We start from the raw sequence: 17,421 nt of genomic DNA, 5'->3' as shown, positions 1-17,421 counted from the left end.
TGAATGAGAATAGGACCCCCGTTGAAGGAATCAGAGAAAGAACTGGAAGATCTTGTAGGGGCTCGAGACCCCTTATGAACAACAATGACAAGCAACTAGAGCTTCCAGGGACTAAGCCACTACCTAAAGACTATACATGGACTGACCCTGGACTCTGACCTCATAGGTAGCAGTGAATATCCTAGTAAGATCACCAGTGGAAGGGGAAGCCCTTGGTCCTGCTAAGACTGAACCCCCAGTGAATGTGATTATTGGGGGGAGGGCGGCAATGGGGGAAGGGTGGGGAGGGGAACACCCATAAAGAAGGGGAGGGGGCGGGATTAGGGGGATGTTTGCCCAGAAACCGGGAAAGGGAATAACATTCAAAATGTAAATAAGAAATACTCAAGTTAATAAAAATAATAATAATAATAAAAAGTGGTTGGCTATAAAATTAACTCAAATGATTATCAGTAGCCTTACTTTATATAAATGATATACAGGCTGAGAAAGAAATTAGAGAAACAGCTCCATTCACAATAGCCACAAATAATATAAAATATGTTGTTTTGACACTAACAAAGCAAGTGAAAGATCTATTGACAAGAACTTCAAATCCCTGAAGAAACAAATCAAAAAAGACCTTAAAAGATGAAAGATCTCCCATGTTCATGCATCAGCAGGATTAGCATAGTAAAAATGGCCATCTTACCAAAAGCAATCTACAGATTTAATGCAATACCCATCAATATTCCAAATCAATTCTTCATACAGTTAAAAAGAGCAATTCTCAAATACGTTTGGAATAACAAAATAAATAGGATACCAAAAAATATTCTCAACAATGAGAGAACTTCAGCGGGAATTACCATCCCTGACCTCAAGCAACATTGATTAAAAAACTGCATGGTAATCAGACAACAAAAGGAGGTCAAGGGGATACAGATCGGAAAAGAAGAAGTCAAAATATCACTATTTGCAGATGATATGATAGTATATTTAAGTGATCCCAAACGTTCCACCAGAGAACTACTAAAGCTGATAGACAACTTCAGCAAAGTGGCTGGGTATAAAATTAACTCAAATAAATCAGTTGCCTTCCTCTATACAAAAGAGAAACAAGCCGAGAAAGAAATTAGGGAAACGACACCCTTCATAATAGACCCAAATAATATAAAGTACCTCGGTGTGACTTTAACCAAGCAAGTAAAAGATCTGTACAATAAGAACTTCAAGACACTGAAGAAGGAAATTGAAGAAGACCTCAGAAGATGGAAAGGTCTCCCATGCTCATGGATTGGCAGGATTAATATAGTAAAAATGGCCATTTTACCAAAAGCAATCTACAGATTCAATGCAATCCCCATCAAAATACCAATCCAATTCTTCAAAGAGTTAGACAGAACAATTTGCAAATTCATCTGGAATAACAAAAAACCCAGGATAGCTAAAGCTATCCTCAACAATAAAAGGACTTCAGGGGGAATCACTATCCCTGAACTCAAGCAGTATTACAGAGCAATAGTGATAAAAACTGCATGGTATTGGTACAGAGACAGACAGATAGACCAATGGAATAGAATTGAAGACCCAGAAATGAACCCACACACCTATGGTCACTTGATTTTTGACAAAGGAGCCAAAACCATCCAATGGAAAAAAGATAGCATTTTCAGCAAATGGTGCTGGTTCAACTGGAGGTCAACATGTAGAAGAATGCAGATCGATCCATGCTTATCACCCTGTACAAAGCTTAAGTCCAAGTGGATCAAGGACCTCCACATCAAACCAGACACACTCAAACTAATAGAAGAAAAACTAGGGAAGCATCTGGAACACATGGGCACTGGAAAAAAATTCCTGAACAAAACACCAATGGCTTATGCTCTAAGATCAAGAATCAACAAATGGGATCTCGTAAAACTGCAAAGCTTCTGTAAGGCAAATGACACTGTGGTTAGGACAAAACGGCAACCAACAGATTGGGAAAAGATCTTTACCAATCCTACAACAGATAGAGGCCTGATATCCAAAATATACAAAGAACTCAAGAAGTTAGACCGCAGGGAAACAAATAACCCTATTAAAAAATGGGGTTCAGACCCCCAGTGAACTAGTCTATGGGGGGAGGGCGGCAATGGGGGGAGGGTTGGGAGGGGAACACCCATAAGGAAGGGGAGGGGGGAGGGGGATGTTTGCCCGGAAACCTGGAAAGGGAATAACACTCGAAATGTATATAAGAAATACTCAAGTTAATAAAAAAAAAATGGGGTTCAGAGCTAAACAAAGAATTCACAGCTGAGGAATGGCAAATGGCTGAGAAACACCTAAAGAAATGTTCAACATCTTTAGTCATAAGGGAAATGCAAATCAAAACAACCCTGAGATTTCACCTCACACCAGTGAGAATGGCTATGATCAAAAACTCAGGGGACAACAGATGCTGGCGAGGATGTGGAGAAAGAGGAACACTCCTCCATTGTTGGTGGGATTGCAAACTGGTACAACCATTCTGGAAATCAGTCTGGAGGATCCTCAGAAAATTGGACATTGAACTGCCTGAGGATCCAGCTATACCTCTCTTGGGCATATACCCAAAAGATGCCCCAACATATAAAAAAGACACGTGCTCCACTATGTTCATTGCAGCCTTATTTATAATAGCCAGAAGCTGGAAAGAACCCAGATGCCCTTCAACAGAGGAATGGATACAGAAAATGTGGTACATCTACACAATGGAATATTACTCAGCTATCAAAAACAATGACTTTATGAAATTCGTAGGCAAATGGTTGGAACTGGAAAACATCATCCTGAGTGAGCTAACCCAATCACAGAAAGACATACATGGTATGCACTCATTGATAAGTGGCTATTAGCCCAAATGCTTGAATTACCCTAGATACCTAGAACAAATGAGACTCAAGACGGATGATCAAAATGTGAATGCTTCACTCCTTCTTTAAAAGGGGAACAAGAATACCCTAGGCAGGGAAGAGAGAGGCAAAGATTAAAACAGAGACTGAAGGAACACCCATTCAGAGCCTGCCCCACAGGTGGCCCATACATATACAGCCACCCAATTAGACAAGATGGATGAAGCAAAGAAGTGCAGACCAACAGGAGCCGGATGTAGATTGCTCCTGAGAGACACAGCCAGAATACAGCAAATACAGAGGCGAATGCCAGCAGCAAACCACTGAACTGAGAATAGGACCCCCGTTGAAGGAATCAGAGAAATAACTGGAAGATCTTGAAGGGGCTTGAGACCCCATATGTACAACAATGCTAAGCAACCAGAGCTTCCAGGGACTAAGCCACTACCTAAAGACTATACATGGACTGACCCTGGACTCTGACCCCATAGGTAGCAATGAATATCCTAGTAAGAGCACCAGTGGAAGGAGAAGCCCTGGGTCCTGCTAAGACTGAACCCCCAGTGAACTAGACTGGTGGGGGGAGGGCGGCAATGGGGGGAGGGTTGGGAGGGGAACACCCATAAGGAAGGGGAGGGGGGAGGGGGATGTTTGCCCGGATACCGGGAAAGGGAATAACACTCGAAATGTATATAAGAAATACTCAAGTTAATAAAAAAAAAAGATAAAGCAAAAAAAAAAAAAAAAAAACACTGCATGGTATTGGTACAGAGAAAGGCAAGTAGATCAATGGAATAGAATTAAAGACCCAGAAATGAACCCACACACCTATGGTCACTTGATCTTTAACAAATAAGCTAAAGCAATAATTTGATGGAAAAAAGAGCATTTTTTAACAAATGGTGTTGGTTTAACTGGCAGCCTGCATGTAGAAGAAGGCAAATTTATCCATTCTTATCTCCTTGTACAAAGCTCAAGTCCAGGTGGATCAAGGATCTTCACATAAAACCATATATGCTGAATCTAATAGAAAAAGGTGGGGAATAGCCTCGAATATTTGGGCACAGAGAAAAATTTCCTGAACAGAACACCAGTGTCTTAGGCTTTAACATCAAGAATTGATGAATGGAATCTCATAAAATTGCAAAGCTTCTGTAAGGCAAAGGACATTGTCAATAGGACAAAATGGCAACCCATGGATGGAAAAAGGTCTTTACCAATCCTACATTCAATAGAAGGCTAATATCCAATATATACAAAGAACTCAAGAAATTAGACTCCAGAAAATCAAATAACCCTATCTAAAAGGGTAAACAGAGATAAACAAAGAATTCTCAACTGAGGAATATCGAATGACCAAGAAGCACCTAAAGAAATGTTCAACATCCTTAGTTATCAGGAAAATGCAAATCAAAACAATCCTGAGATACCACCTCACACCAGTCAGAATGGCTGAGATCAAAAACTCAGGGGACAACAGATGCTGGTGAGGATGTGGAGAAAGAGGAAGACTCCTCCATTGTTGGTGGGATTGCAGGCTGGTATAACCACTCTGGAAATCAGTCTGGAGGTTCCTCAGAAAATTGAACATAGTACTACCTGAGGACCCAGCTATACCTCTCCTGGGCATATACCCAAAAGATGCTCTAACACATAACAAGGACACATGCTCCACTATGTTCATAGCAGCCTAATTTATAATATTCAGGAGCTGTAAAGAACACAGATGTCCTTCAACAGAGGAATGGATACAGAAAATGTGGTACAGTTACACAATGGAGTACTACTCAGCTATTAAAACCAATGACTTCATGAAATTTGCAGGCAAATGGGTGGAACTAGAAAAAATGGTCCTGAGTGAGGTAACCCAGACACAAAAGAACACATATGGTATGTACTCACCAATATCTGGATATTAGCCCATGATACAACCCACAGACCATATAGAGCTTAGAAGGAAGGAAGACCAGGGTATGGATGCTTCAGTCCTGCATTGAGGGGGAAACAGATGATTGTGGGAATTTGAGGGAGGAGGACCTGAGAGGGAAAGAGGAGGTGGAGGAAATAAGAGGGACAGTATCAGGGACAGAAAGGATGTGAAAGAAGTACAGAGGACAAGAAAATTGAACAAATATATGTAGCAGGAGGGATGAAGAACTGGTGACAGCCACTGGAGGGTCCCAGACACCAGGAAAAGGTGAGGCCCCCAGGACCCTGTGGGGATTACGTTAGCCAAAATTTGCAGAGAAAGGGGAGCTAGATAGAACCTATAGAGGCTACCTCCAGTAGATATGCACAGCCCCCTGTTAAGGGATGGGGCCACCTACCCATCTCAAAGTTTTGAGAAATGTTCCTGTCCAAGGGAAGAACAGGGACAAAAAAAATGGAAGAGAGACTAAAAGAAGGAACATCCAGGGATTGCCCCACCTGGGGATCTATCATGTTTGCAGACACCAAACCCGACACTATTGCCCTGGTCAAGAGGTGTTTACTGACAGGAACCTAGTATGGTGGTTCCTGAGGAAGTCCAGCCAGCTACTGACGAATGCAAATGTAGATGCTTGGAGTCAACCATCAGACTGAACTAAGAGAACCTGATAGGGGAGCTTGCAGAAGGAATGGAGTAGTGGAGGGGGGTTGCAACCCCATTGGAAGAACAACATAGGCTGGCCTTACCACCTAGTGCCTCCTGAGACAAAACCACCAACCAAGGAGTGTAGCTGGAAAGACTTATGGCTCCAGATACATAGGTAACAGAGGATGGCCTTGCCTGACAGCAACAGAAGGGGAAGCCCTTGGTCCTGGGGAGGTTTGATGCCCCAGAGTAGGGAAATGTTGGAGCAGTTGTGCAGGAGAGGGTGTGTATGTGGAGGAGTACCTTCATACAGGCAAAGGGGAGGGGGGAAGGCAGATGTGGGATGAGGGGTTGGTGGAGGGATAACTGGGAAGTGGGATATTATTTGAGATATAAAAAAATGGAATGATAAAAAGAAAAAAATGAAAGTCAACCACAATAAAATTTATATTATTGGCAAATAAAGATGCTTTGACTTCTGCCTTTCCTATTTGTATCCCCCTTGATCTCCTTCAGTTATCTTCATACTCTAGCTAAGACTTCAAGTACTATATTGGAAAGAGTAGACATTCTTGTCTTATCCATGGTCTTCGTGAATCTGCTTTGTGTTTCTCACCATTTATGTTAATGTTGGCTGTGTGCTTACTGTAAATCACCTTTATTATGTTAAGGTATGTCCCTGGTATCCCTAGACTATTTTATCATAAAGGGGTGTTGAATTTTATTAAAAGTCTTTTCTTCATCCAAAGAGATGATCCACTGGCTCTTGTCTTTCAGTATGTTTGTGTAGTGGATTATGTTTATTGATTTATGTATGTTGAACCATCCATGAGCCTCTTGGAGCATTGGTATTCAACATGTGTGTTGCTACCCATGACAGGATCATGTATCAAATATGCTGCATATCAGATATTTATATTATGATTCATAATAGTAACGATTAAATAGCAATGAAATGATTTTATGGCAGGAGTCTGAAGAACTGTTAAAGAGTTTCAACACTTTTGGCTAATGTCCACTTAACAAGGGTACATACTATGTATGTCCTTTTGGGTCTGAGTTATCTCACTCAGGATGATATTTTCTAGTTCCATCCATTTGCTTGTAAAATACATGAAGTCTTCATTTTTAATAGCTGAGTTGTATTCCATTGTGTAAATGTACCACACTTTCTGTATCCATTCTTCTGTTTGGAACATCTGGGGTGTTTCCAGCTTCTGGCTATTATGAAGATAATGGAGTGCGTGTTCTTGTGATATGGTGGAGCATCTTTTTAATATATGCCCAGGAATGGTACAGTTGTGTCTTCAGGTAATACTATTTCCAATTTTCTGAGGAACCTCCAGGTTTATTTCCAAAGTGGTTGTACCAGCTTGCAATCCCAGCAGCAATGGAGGAGTGTTCCTCTTTCTCTACATCCTTACCAGCATCCGCTATTGCCTGAGATTTTTATTTTAACCATTCTGATTGGTGTAAGGTGGAGTCTCAGGGTCATTTTGATTTGCATTTCCCTGATGACTAAGGATGTTGAACATTTCTTTAAGTGCTTCTTGACCATTCCAGATTCCTCATAGACTTCTCTGTTTAGCTCTGCACCCATTTTTAATTGGGTCATTTGGTTTTCTGGAGTCTAACTTCTTGAGTTCTTTGTATGTTTGGATATTAACCCTCTATTGAATGTAAGGTTAGTAAAGGTATTTTCCAATCTGTACATTGTTGTTTTGTCCTATTGACAGTGTCCTTTGCCTTACAGAAGCTTTTCAGTTTCATAAGGTTCCATTTGTCAATTGTTGATCTTAGAGCCTGAGCCATTGGTGTTCTGTTCAGGAAATTTTCTCCTGTGCCAATGTGTTTGAGGCTATTTCCTACTTTCCCTTCTATCAGATTCAGTATATCTGGTTTTATTTGGAGGTCTTTGATAAACTTGGACTTGAGCTTTGTACAAGGAGATAAATATATACTCACTGATAAGTGGATATTAGCCAAAAAGCTCAGAATACTCACAATACAACTCACAGAAAATATGAAGCTTAACAAGAAGAAAGGACAAAGTGTGGATGCTTCAAACTCACTTAGAAGGGGGAACAAAATAATCACATGAGGCAGATGGAGGGAGGGACCTTGGTGTAAGAGAGGATAAGGAGGGAAAAGCTGGAGGCAGATGAATAAAAATATGCAGCAGCCTGGGGTGGGGAACAGGGGGAACTACTTGAAAGTCCCAGACACCAGGGATTCAAGAGGCTCCCGAGACCCTATCAGAATGACACTAGCCAAAGTGCCCAACAGCAGGAAGATAGAAGCTGAAGATACCACCTCCAGTAGATAGACATGGTCCCCAGTTGAAGGATGGGGCCACCCACACATCTCAAAATTTTAAACCCAGAATTGTTCCTGTCTAAAGGAAATTCAGGGACACAAAATAGAGCAGAGATGGAAGGAAAGGCCATCCAGAGACTGCCCCACCATGAGATCCATACCATCTGCAGACACCACACACCAGCAGTATTGCTGATGACAAGAAGTGCTTGCCAACAGTAGCCTGACATGGCTGTCCTCTGAGAGGCTCTGCCCAAACCTGACTAAGACAGAGTCAAATATTAGGAGCCAACAATTGGACTGAGCCCAGGGACCCCAGTGGAAGAGTTAGGGGAAAGACTGAAGGATCTGAAAGGAAGAACAACAATTTCAACTTACCGGACCCCTCAGAAATCACAGGGACTAAGCCACCAACCAAAGAGTGTACACGGGCTGGTCCGTGGTTCACACTACATATATAACAGAGAACTGCCTTATCTGGCATCATTGGGAGGGGATGCACATGAACTTGTGGAGGCTTGATGCCCCAGAGAAGGAGGATGCTGGGGGAGGGTAGAAGTGGGTGGATGGGGAGCACCCTCTTAGAGGCAAAGGGAAGGAAGATGGGGTGGAGGAATTGAGGAGGGGGGACTGGGAAGGGGAACAACATTTGAAATGTAAATGAATAAAATAAAAGTACAGTTGCAACACTAGGAAGGTTGACCACAATTGTCTTGGATAAAGCCAACTTTATCATGATAATCTTTTTGATGTGTTTGTAAATTTAGTTTGCTAGTATTTAATTTTTCCATCTATGGTTATAAAGGAAATTGGCCTATAATGTTCTGTTCTGCCAGGTCTTTCTGTGGTTTTGATATATAGTAAGTACAACTTTGTAAAAAGAATTAGGAAATATTCTTTCAGTTTTTATTTTGCAGAATAATTTGAAGTGTATTGCCATTCATTTTTCTATGAAGGTTTGGTATCATTCTACCCTGAATCCATCTGGCCCTGGCCTTTCTTATAGATTGAAAAGTTCATCCAGTTTGATGGACTACTAGATTTCCTTGCTATCTATTGTTTTGTTCTCCTTTTCACCTCCAATTTTACTAATGTGGACCTTCTTTCTATCTTTTATAAGAGCTGTTATGGTCATGGCATCTCTTCATAACAACAGAATACTGGCTAAGACATTGTCTATACAAATATAGTCATAAAGGCTCATGTCACGGCAGGAGTCTTTCCTCCAGCATATGACACAAGCAAGCAATGCCTGCAGCAACAGAAGAACAGCATCTGTGTTCATCAGGAGGACAGTTGTCACAACACCTGTAATAAAAGGAGAGGTGGGAAACACTGAAAGCTTGCTCCCATGAGTGAAGTACAAGGTCAGTCAGTGACTACAGCTCAGAAGAGAGCAAGTTTTATGGTTGAATGTGATAACAGTTTTAAGGAGGACTGACAATTTTAAATTTAAAGAAGTTTAATTACATCATTTGGCAAATGCGGACAGGGAAGACTATAGTCTCTGGATTATACCATACTTTGGACAGATTTATGGCCTCAAGGACAGTTTAAGGTCATCTGGTGCTAGGATAGGGGTCATCACAGTCTTCCATTTCCACTTCAGCATCAACATCAGCACTCAGGTAGCAAACAGTCCCATCTATATTTAAAGAGAGAGACATCCATTTGTGGCCTTGGGAATTAACTCTAAGTATCAGGCCTTCAGCACCTGATTCTCTGCTGCAGAATACAGACAATGGATCGTGCGACAACAAAATTGATTCATACACTAAATCTGCACTACCCAACAGGACCTCTCTCTCTCTCTCTCTCTCTCTCTCTCTCTCTCTCTCTCTCTCTCTCTTTCTCTCTCTCTCTCTCTCTGTCTCTCTCTCTCTGTCTCTCCCCCTCCCTCTCTCTCTCTCTCTCTCTCTCTCTCTCTCTCTCTCTCTCTCTCTCTCTCTCTGGCAGACACCAAGTCAGGTGCTGAAAGGACACTGTGCACAATTCAGACAGACCCAAAAGAAGAGCAAAGGCCAAACTAATTGCATGTCTACCCAGCAGAAGGCTCTGAAGACCATCCTTAAAAGGACAGCAATCTAAAGTGAAGCAGAAGTGAGGGTCCAGGCCTCAGAGAATTAGATCCAAGATCCTTCAAATGCTAGCACAACAAAACTTCTTTACAAGGGCAGAACAGCAAGAAGGGTGCCCCCAGACCCCAGGAAACAGAGGTACTCACCAGTCAGGCTCAACAGTGCCTAGCCTCCATATCTTCCCCAGGGCTGTCCTTAGGCTCTTCTGCATCGTCATAATCCTCATCCTGCACCAGACTCTGGGATGCTGCTGGCTCCTCTTTTTCATCCATAGGGACTGTTTCAATGTATTCATAGATAGCATCTGAGGGCAGTTGCTTCATTGCCCCAGAACCTGCAGCGATTACATCAGAACTTTCCAAAATAAGCATAACTATAGACCCAGCCACCCACCCTCTCTGGGTCCTGCGAATCTCATGCATGCTGAGGACCCACGTACAGGACAAAGCCCCTGAGCACAGGTTCCCTTACTGGGACAGTACTGCTCAGGACACATACTTAAAGGTCTGGTGTAGGGCTTGTGGGCCTTAGGTCCACACCTCATCTCTGAAAGATCTCACTTCAGCATAGCACAAGTGATGCTGGGTGACACAATGGGGCCCTGTATATGCAGAATGTCCTGAGCAATGTAGACAAGTCCAGGCTCCTTCAGACTGTAATAACTCATGGATCTCCAAATACTAATTCAACATTGGCTATCATGGGAGTCTACCAGCATTCAAGATGGTAATTAGAGCAGAGGGGGCCTGAAGTGGCTGGAGTCTCTCAAAGCTTCCCCCAGACTCCCGCTCCATCACCTTTGTGAACTATAGCCACCATGTTTCTTACCCATGGCTCTGTTGTGACACCACTGAGCAGCCAGGAGCAGAAAGACTATGCCCAAGAGGCAGCCAAGGACCAAACAGGCTATCTCAGGCATGGTCCAGACCTCAGGAACAGGTGGAGGAGCTGAGGAATTGCCTGTGAAGTGCACAAACAGGTAAGGAATTATCTACTAAATACATAGGCTTCCTGGGACAGGCTGACGCTGAGCCTGGAAGACATCAGACTCTCTATGAGCAACTGAGGACAGCTTGGCATCAGTGTTACATTGACAAAGAACTGCTCTGAGGTGATCTGTGTTTACCATGTAAGATGCTCCAGGAGAAAAAGCCCAAGTGCTCAGGCCCAGAAAGTCCATGTGGGTGTCCTCAGTGTTCCCTCTGCTCTGCTATGCCCTGCCCTGCCCTGCTCTGCTCTACTCTGGGCATGCTATCCAAAAGAATACAGCATACTCAGGCAAAATTGCCCAATCTCCAAGTTAAAGGCTCCTAGAAGCAGCCGTTCATGACCTGAGAGTTTGGTCCTCCGTGTTTTCCCATATAGCAGGTACAGTAGAGATAAGCAGTTTTCATCACAGACTATAAGCCCAACCGTACAGGCTTATACCTGATATGGAGGGTGTGCCCAGGCATGTGGTCTCAGAGATTCTCTGGAAAGGCCAGAAAAGAGTGCTGCTGCTGGCTGTCCAGGTAATGATGGATAAGAGGAAGGAAGGGCTAACAAAGAGCCACCACTTACCTGATGCCATGGTTTCAGGGATACCTGCAAAAGAAACACAGGTTGGGGATGTATCAACCACCCTCAACAGCACAGATGGGCCCATTCTTTGTGGGTGGCAGCCAATAGGTCAGCAGGGGCTAAACAAGACTAAGGGTGGCAGCTGTCCCTGGAACACCAGTGGGACCCTGAGCACCGGGGTTCTGTTCTCAAGAATTTGTCTGAGCAGAATAAAGGTGAAAATAGCCAAAAAACCAAAAAGGCAATCTGGCATCCCTCTTCCCACTTCACTCACCTAGGCAGTGCACACCCGCATCCTCCTTGTGGGAGCAGTCTCCATATCCCCATGGTTCTGCCTGGCAGGCTCCCAGAGACAGCTCACTGCCTCGGCATCCCACTTCATCCAGCCATATAGGCCCTGAGCCAGGACCAAAGGCAGCATTCTGCAAGGCAGCTATGGCTGGGCCACAGCCCAGCTGCCTGCACACAACTTCTGCATCAGCCAGGTCCCAGGAGTCATCGCACACCGTGCCCCAGGAACCTCCATGCCAAAGCTCCACTCGGCCAGAGCAGCTGTTCTCACCCCCAAACACCCGAAGTGCACCTTCCTCTGGAAATGGGATCAACAATCAGTGGACGAAGCTTTCTGGCTGATAGGTTCTTGGGAAACTTATAGAGGGAATGTTACCTGGGCAGCTACGAGTTGATGAGCAGTTTGGACTCTGCTCCATATCTTGAGAAACTTCTGTCTTTTCTGTGTGGAAAATTAAGAATCATACTAATGTCATAAGCTCAAGAACCTAAAATCTAAAAAATTCTTTCTTTCCCATGTGTTTTCTGTTTCCCCATGACTAACGGAAGAGAATCTAGGTTTTAAAGGATATCCACAAAACCTGAGAATTCCACTGTGTCTTTAAGGGAAACAGGAAGCAGTTGGAGCCTGAGGTAGTGCCATGAGTTACACCCAGTCCAGAGCACCAATGGAGCCCACAGCACAGCTCACCTGCACATACCAACCAAGCTTCCTCTCCTCGGAGGCAAGAATGCCTTCTCCAGGGTGCTGATGGGCATTGCCACAAGGACCTGTCATGCTTGTCCCTGCACTGAATAGACTTCAGCCAGACAGTCTCGATGGTAGATGAGCTCCTTGGCCTGGCCAGTAGCTGCCCTTGAGACCCACAGTTCAGGTGTTCACACAGAACCCTCAGGGAGGCAGCATTCAAAGACTGGCAGACACCACCCCAGGTCCCATTGTAGAAAACCTCCAGGCGTCCTGTGCATGGCTGACTGTGCTCTTGCAACCTCACATCAGTGAATTCTGCAGACAGAGGGCCCAGTCAGGCAGGCACAGTTAGGGAGGGCTGGTCATGTCAAACGAGACCTGTGGCACCTACCTGAACAGATCACACCTGCGTCCTCCTTGTGTCCACAGTCTTGTTTGCCCCAACCTCCTGACTGGCACTCCCATAGAGCAGCCTCCTCACCCAGGCAGCCCAGTTCATCCAACCAGATGTGCCCAGTTCCTGCTCCAAAATGGGCAGCCCTGGGGGCACTGAGGGCATGGCCACAGCCCAGCTGCCTGCACACGACATGGGCATCCTGCAGGTCCCAGGCATCATCACATACGGTGCCCCATGAGCCCTGATAGAACACTTCCACACGCCCAGCACAGCGGCTCTTGCCCGCTGCCAACCGTATGCGTAAGCTCCCTGTGGAGAAACCCAGTCAGAACACATTGGACTACATGAACAAGGCTGGGGTAGGGGCAAGTGGACACCCCACACTCACCCGAGCACACCACGCCTGCATCCCGCAACGTCCCTGCCTGGACCAGCAAAGAAGCCGAAACATTGCACTGGGTCAGGTGGGTCTCAGTGCCCAAGCAGTGCACCAGGCTCAGCCCCACAGGAATTGCCTTATAACCCGGTGCTGGTGAGTCATAGGCTAGCTGTGCCTCTCCGCACCCGAGCTGTCTGCACACCACAGCAGCATCACGCAGGTCCCAGGCATTGTCCAGCACACGCCCCCATGTGCCATCCAGGAAGACCTCCACTCGGCCATCACAGTAGCTCTCTCCATCCCTTAGCCGCAGGGCATCCTGGAGACCTGACAGGGAGAAACTCTGAAGGGCAGAGGACCATTGCAAGGAGCCCCACCTACCCTCACCCTCCTGAATGTCTCACACCTCTATCCACCAGTCCTGTTTACCTTCTTCCCAGTCTCAAGGCCACCTGTACTCACCTGAGCAGAGAACTGAGGCTGAATTCCCCAGGGTGCATGCCTGGGCCCCTAAGGTGCTTGTTGGGCAGCTCAGTAAGTGGGGCTCTGTCCCCACGCAGTGAAATACATCTGTCCTGATGGAAGCCTCTACATTTCCAAAGTGACCTCCTTGGGGCGTGGCAACTGCATAGCCACAATTGAGCTGGTGGCAGAGCACTGTGGCATCTGCTAAGTCCCAGTCAGCAGCACAGAGGGGTTGCCAGGCATTCTGTACCAAAAGCTCCACACGGCCCTCACAGCGGCTGCTGCCATTCACCAGTCGGAACTCTAAGAGAGAGTCGGAATCAGAGCCCCCTTCACAAACCAGAGCTGCAGACACCCACATACAGGGAGTTCCTTATAGACAGGACATATGCAAGCCAGGCACACAAAAACTAGCAGGACAGTGGCTTTGCACAGTGTAAATATTGGAAGCTAGGCTAGGCAGCTCCAGTGTCCTGGCCTAAATAACTCCATTGCTTCTCCCCAAACTCTCACACCCCCACACCTCTACTCTCCTTAACTCAGGGATCATGCTGGGAAAACTGGAAATACCAAATTTATTGGAACTGTATATAGAACATCTCTAGTGAGACGCAAGCCTTCAATGATGGTTACAAAAGCAAGCGTGAACTCTAGGCAGTTAAGTGCCCTGGATTCCATCAGTGGAATACAATATAGAATTAACCTACAAACAATTGTTTGTGGTTTCTTTTCTGGTCACTAAAGGGAATCTCTGTGTTACCTCAATAATCATTTAGCTATGAAAAGAAATTCTAAAAGCCATATGCCACACGAAAAGGTTCTTTACAATCCTAAACTTGATATTTTTCAGTCTGTTTGAAGTTAATGGAAACCATGAGAAAAACTAAGAAATGTCAGGACAGTGAATAAAGTCCCGGAAAACTGAATCTCAACACACTGATGGGAATGAGGAAACGAACCAAAAGGAAAGTGTGGGACCCAAGTATAGAGAAATCTTCAGTACATTGGGACAGTCCTTTCCCCAAGGGTGGAAAAGAAAAGCAAACACACGAGAGGAGAGAAACATCAAAAGGGGGTCATGGAACTTCTGGTTCAGAGGACAGAGGTCTTGAGTACCCACCCAGAGCTATCCATCTGATGTCATCACAGCCTGTCACTCAGACTATGGACTACACCAACACCCCCTTCCAGGCTGTGGCCTGACTCACTTTCTCCTGAGCAGGTTAGTGCAGCAACCTGATCATGGCCACACTGGTGTCCAGGCTCCCTCAGACAATGGAACAGCAGTGATTCATTGCCCGCACAGTGAAAGGCCTCTGTCCACACAGGCCCTGATCCATAGCCAAAGGGGGAACTCCCGAGTATGGATACAGCAGTGCCACACCCCAGCTCCCGACAAACCACGTGGGCCATGGGCATATCCAGGTCATCATGGCAAACTGTGCCCCAGGTAAGTCCTCGAAGAACCTCCAGGCGTCCTTCACAGGGGTGTGTACCACCTAGCAGCCGGGCCTCCACGTGACCTGAGGACAGACACTGGGTGAAGCGACTGAGGTCAGGCCACTGGAGAGAAATGATCTGATGGCTTCTACCCAGTCCCCCAGTGAGGAATGATCTGGAGAAACATGAGCCCTCATGTCATGCAAGGCAAATGAGCACTACCCCAACAGCTCCTCAACCCCAGGGGACATGAGCTATGGGCAAAGCACCCACTACAATGACCTCTGCTTGGTCTCATATACACTTTGGCAATATGTTCTATTCTTCTAGCTCCTTCTCATTATTCTGTCTTCACCGATGTCCAGCTTTTTCTCTTTCTGCAACCTGTCTCTGTAAAACTCTCCTGGTAAAACTGCCTCATTCTCTCTCTCTCTGTACTCCTTTCTTAATTAGCTTCCCTTTCTCCTCTCTTCTCCTGACAGTAAGTAGGGCATATCCTATTCTATTAAATCTTTCTCTGATTCATCACTTTGCTACTTATTTAAACAGTGCTTTCAAATGTGAGTGCTTCCTTCTACAAAGTCAGGTTACATTTATTGGTTGGGATTCAAGGTGTGTGTAAAGGGCTGAACCACACCACAAGTAGAAACAGGAGAGGCAGATAGAGAAAAGCCAGATTGAATCAGTCAACTTGGAGAGGAGTTTGAGCCAGATTTGCTGAGCTGACCAGCCAGTCAGAGCTCAGAAAGAACAAAAAGGATAAGCTTATTCAGCAGCAAGTCTCAGAGGCCAGAAGTGTTCTAGGCCTAAATAAAATTGTAAGCTAGAAGCTTCCACAATGAGGCTTAAGTTAGCAGCCCAAGACAGTAAGCCTCAGAGATGACAATTACATCAGGAGAGTAATGTACTTATACACTGGTCTCTCACCAAGGGCTTCCAGGGGGATGAGAGACTCACTCCTGGCCAGGCCTTCACCCAAACACATGGGCATTTGTCTCAGTGACCCTGGGGCCAAGGCGAAGAGTGAATTCCAGGAAATAAGGAGCTCATGGTCTACATTTGATTCATCTAAACAGATCACCACCATGACCACCACCACCACCACCACCACCACCACTACACTGGCACTCACAGCTATTGTCAGACCTCCAGAGTAGTCCCAGAGAGTGGACTCTTAATGATAGTACTGGGTAGCATACAGACAAGATATCTCCATCTTATCAGGCCTCATATATTCTGGAAGGCATAATTGTCTTCAAGCCGCTAAAGCCTCCTGAAGGCTCCATTGCTGTCCATGCTGTCTACTATAGATGGCCACTTGAAGGTGGTCCTGATGCTGGTTTGTAGCACACAAGTGACTCGGAGAATCAATTCTCTCTGGTCCTTCAGGGTCACAATTCAGGACTTGAAGAAAAACGCTAAAGACTTTATTAAGAGTGTTCAATGGCTTAAAAATCTTGTTCTCACCACTACCCAAAGATTATACATGCACTGACCCTGGGCTCCAACTGCATAGGTAGCAGTGAATAGCCTTGTTGGAGTACCAGTGGAAGGGGAAGCCCTTGGTCTTGCCAAGGCTGGACCCCCAGTGTAGGGGATTTTGGGGGGCGGTAATGGGGGGATGGATGGGGAGGGGAACACCTATATAGAAGGGGAGGGGGAGGGGTTAGAGGGCTGATGGACAGGAAACTGGGAAAGGGAATAACATTTGAAATGTAAATAAGAAATACCTAATTTAATAAAAATGGAAGAAAAATACTTTGTTCTCATTGAAAACTTCAAGTGCCTATTTTCACAAGTTTCCCTACCATTAGTACTGTGCATCATGATGACATTAAAATGGTCATGCTGAATGGGGAGATTGCTTAGTGCTTTCTTATACAAGTGCAAGGACCCAAGTTCAGATCTCCAGCAACTTCATAAAATTCCAGTCACCGTGATACATACTGGGGAAGTGAAGGAAGAAATAATCCCCAGGGCCTGCTAGTTAACTTGCCTATACAATCACTCAGTCCCAAGTTCAGTCAGAGATTTTTGTCACCAAAATAAGGTAAAAAGCGATTGAGGAGACACTCAATATGACTTATAGCCTACACACACACGCACACACAAAACCACATACTCATGCACATACAAACATGCATATACACATGAATATTCACTGTATATACATATGCATGTTTTAAAAAAGTACAGTTGTGTTAATGAAACAAAAGTTAGCAGACCTTCCAGTTAGTATCTGCAGCTGGGAGCTGACCCTGTGCTCAGCCCTCCCCACCCCAATTACACCCAAAAACAACTTGATCCCCCAGGAAGTCTGACACACCCAGGCCCCAGAGGTGAATCCACCACTACTGCCACAATACCTGGCCAA

General features: G+C 45.1%; 1 protein-coding gene across 1 annotated transcript in view; it reads right to left on the bottom strand.

Annotated features, from left to right (window-relative positions):
• Positions 1 to 9,176: 9,176 nt before the first annotated feature.
• Positions 9,177 to 17,421, bottom strand: part of LOC120093064 (scavenger receptor cysteine-rich domain-containing protein SCART1-like) — a 97,156-nt gene continuing 88,911 nt past the window's right edge. The window contains exons 4-14 of the mRNA XM_063281021.1: positions 14,816 to 15,130; positions 13,605 to 13,910; positions 13,152 to 13,469; positions 12,758 to 13,072; positions 12,367 to 12,681; positions 12,052 to 12,117; positions 11,659 to 11,973; positions 11,385 to 11,408; positions 10,653 to 10,784; positions 9,971 to 10,158; positions 9,177 to 9,391 (exon numbers count right to left, since the gene is read on the bottom strand). Coding sequence (XP_063137091.1) covers positions 9,980 to 10,158; positions 10,653 to 10,784; positions 11,385 to 11,408; positions 11,659 to 11,973; positions 12,052 to 12,117; positions 12,367 to 12,681; positions 12,758 to 13,072; positions 13,152 to 13,469; positions 13,605 to 13,910; positions 14,816 to 15,130 — 2,285 coding nt within the window. The 3' untranslated portion in view covers positions 9,177 to 9,391; positions 9,971 to 9,979. The remainder of the gene's footprint in view (positions 9,392 to 9,970; positions 10,159 to 10,652; positions 10,785 to 11,384; positions 11,409 to 11,658; positions 11,974 to 12,051; positions 12,118 to 12,366; positions 12,682 to 12,757; positions 13,073 to 13,151; positions 13,470 to 13,604; positions 13,911 to 14,815; positions 15,131 to 17,421) is intronic.

This window comes from Rattus norvegicus, chromosome 1, assembly GCF_036323735.1.
Source record: "Rattus norvegicus strain BN/NHsdMcwi chromosome 1, GRCr8, whole genome shotgun sequence".
Classification (NCBI taxonomy): domain Eukaryota; kingdom Metazoa; phylum Chordata; class Mammalia; order Rodentia; family Muridae; genus Rattus; species Rattus norvegicus.
The sequence above is the reverse complement of the archived record's forward strand: the minus strand, read 5'-3'. Positions and strand labels throughout refer to the sequence as shown.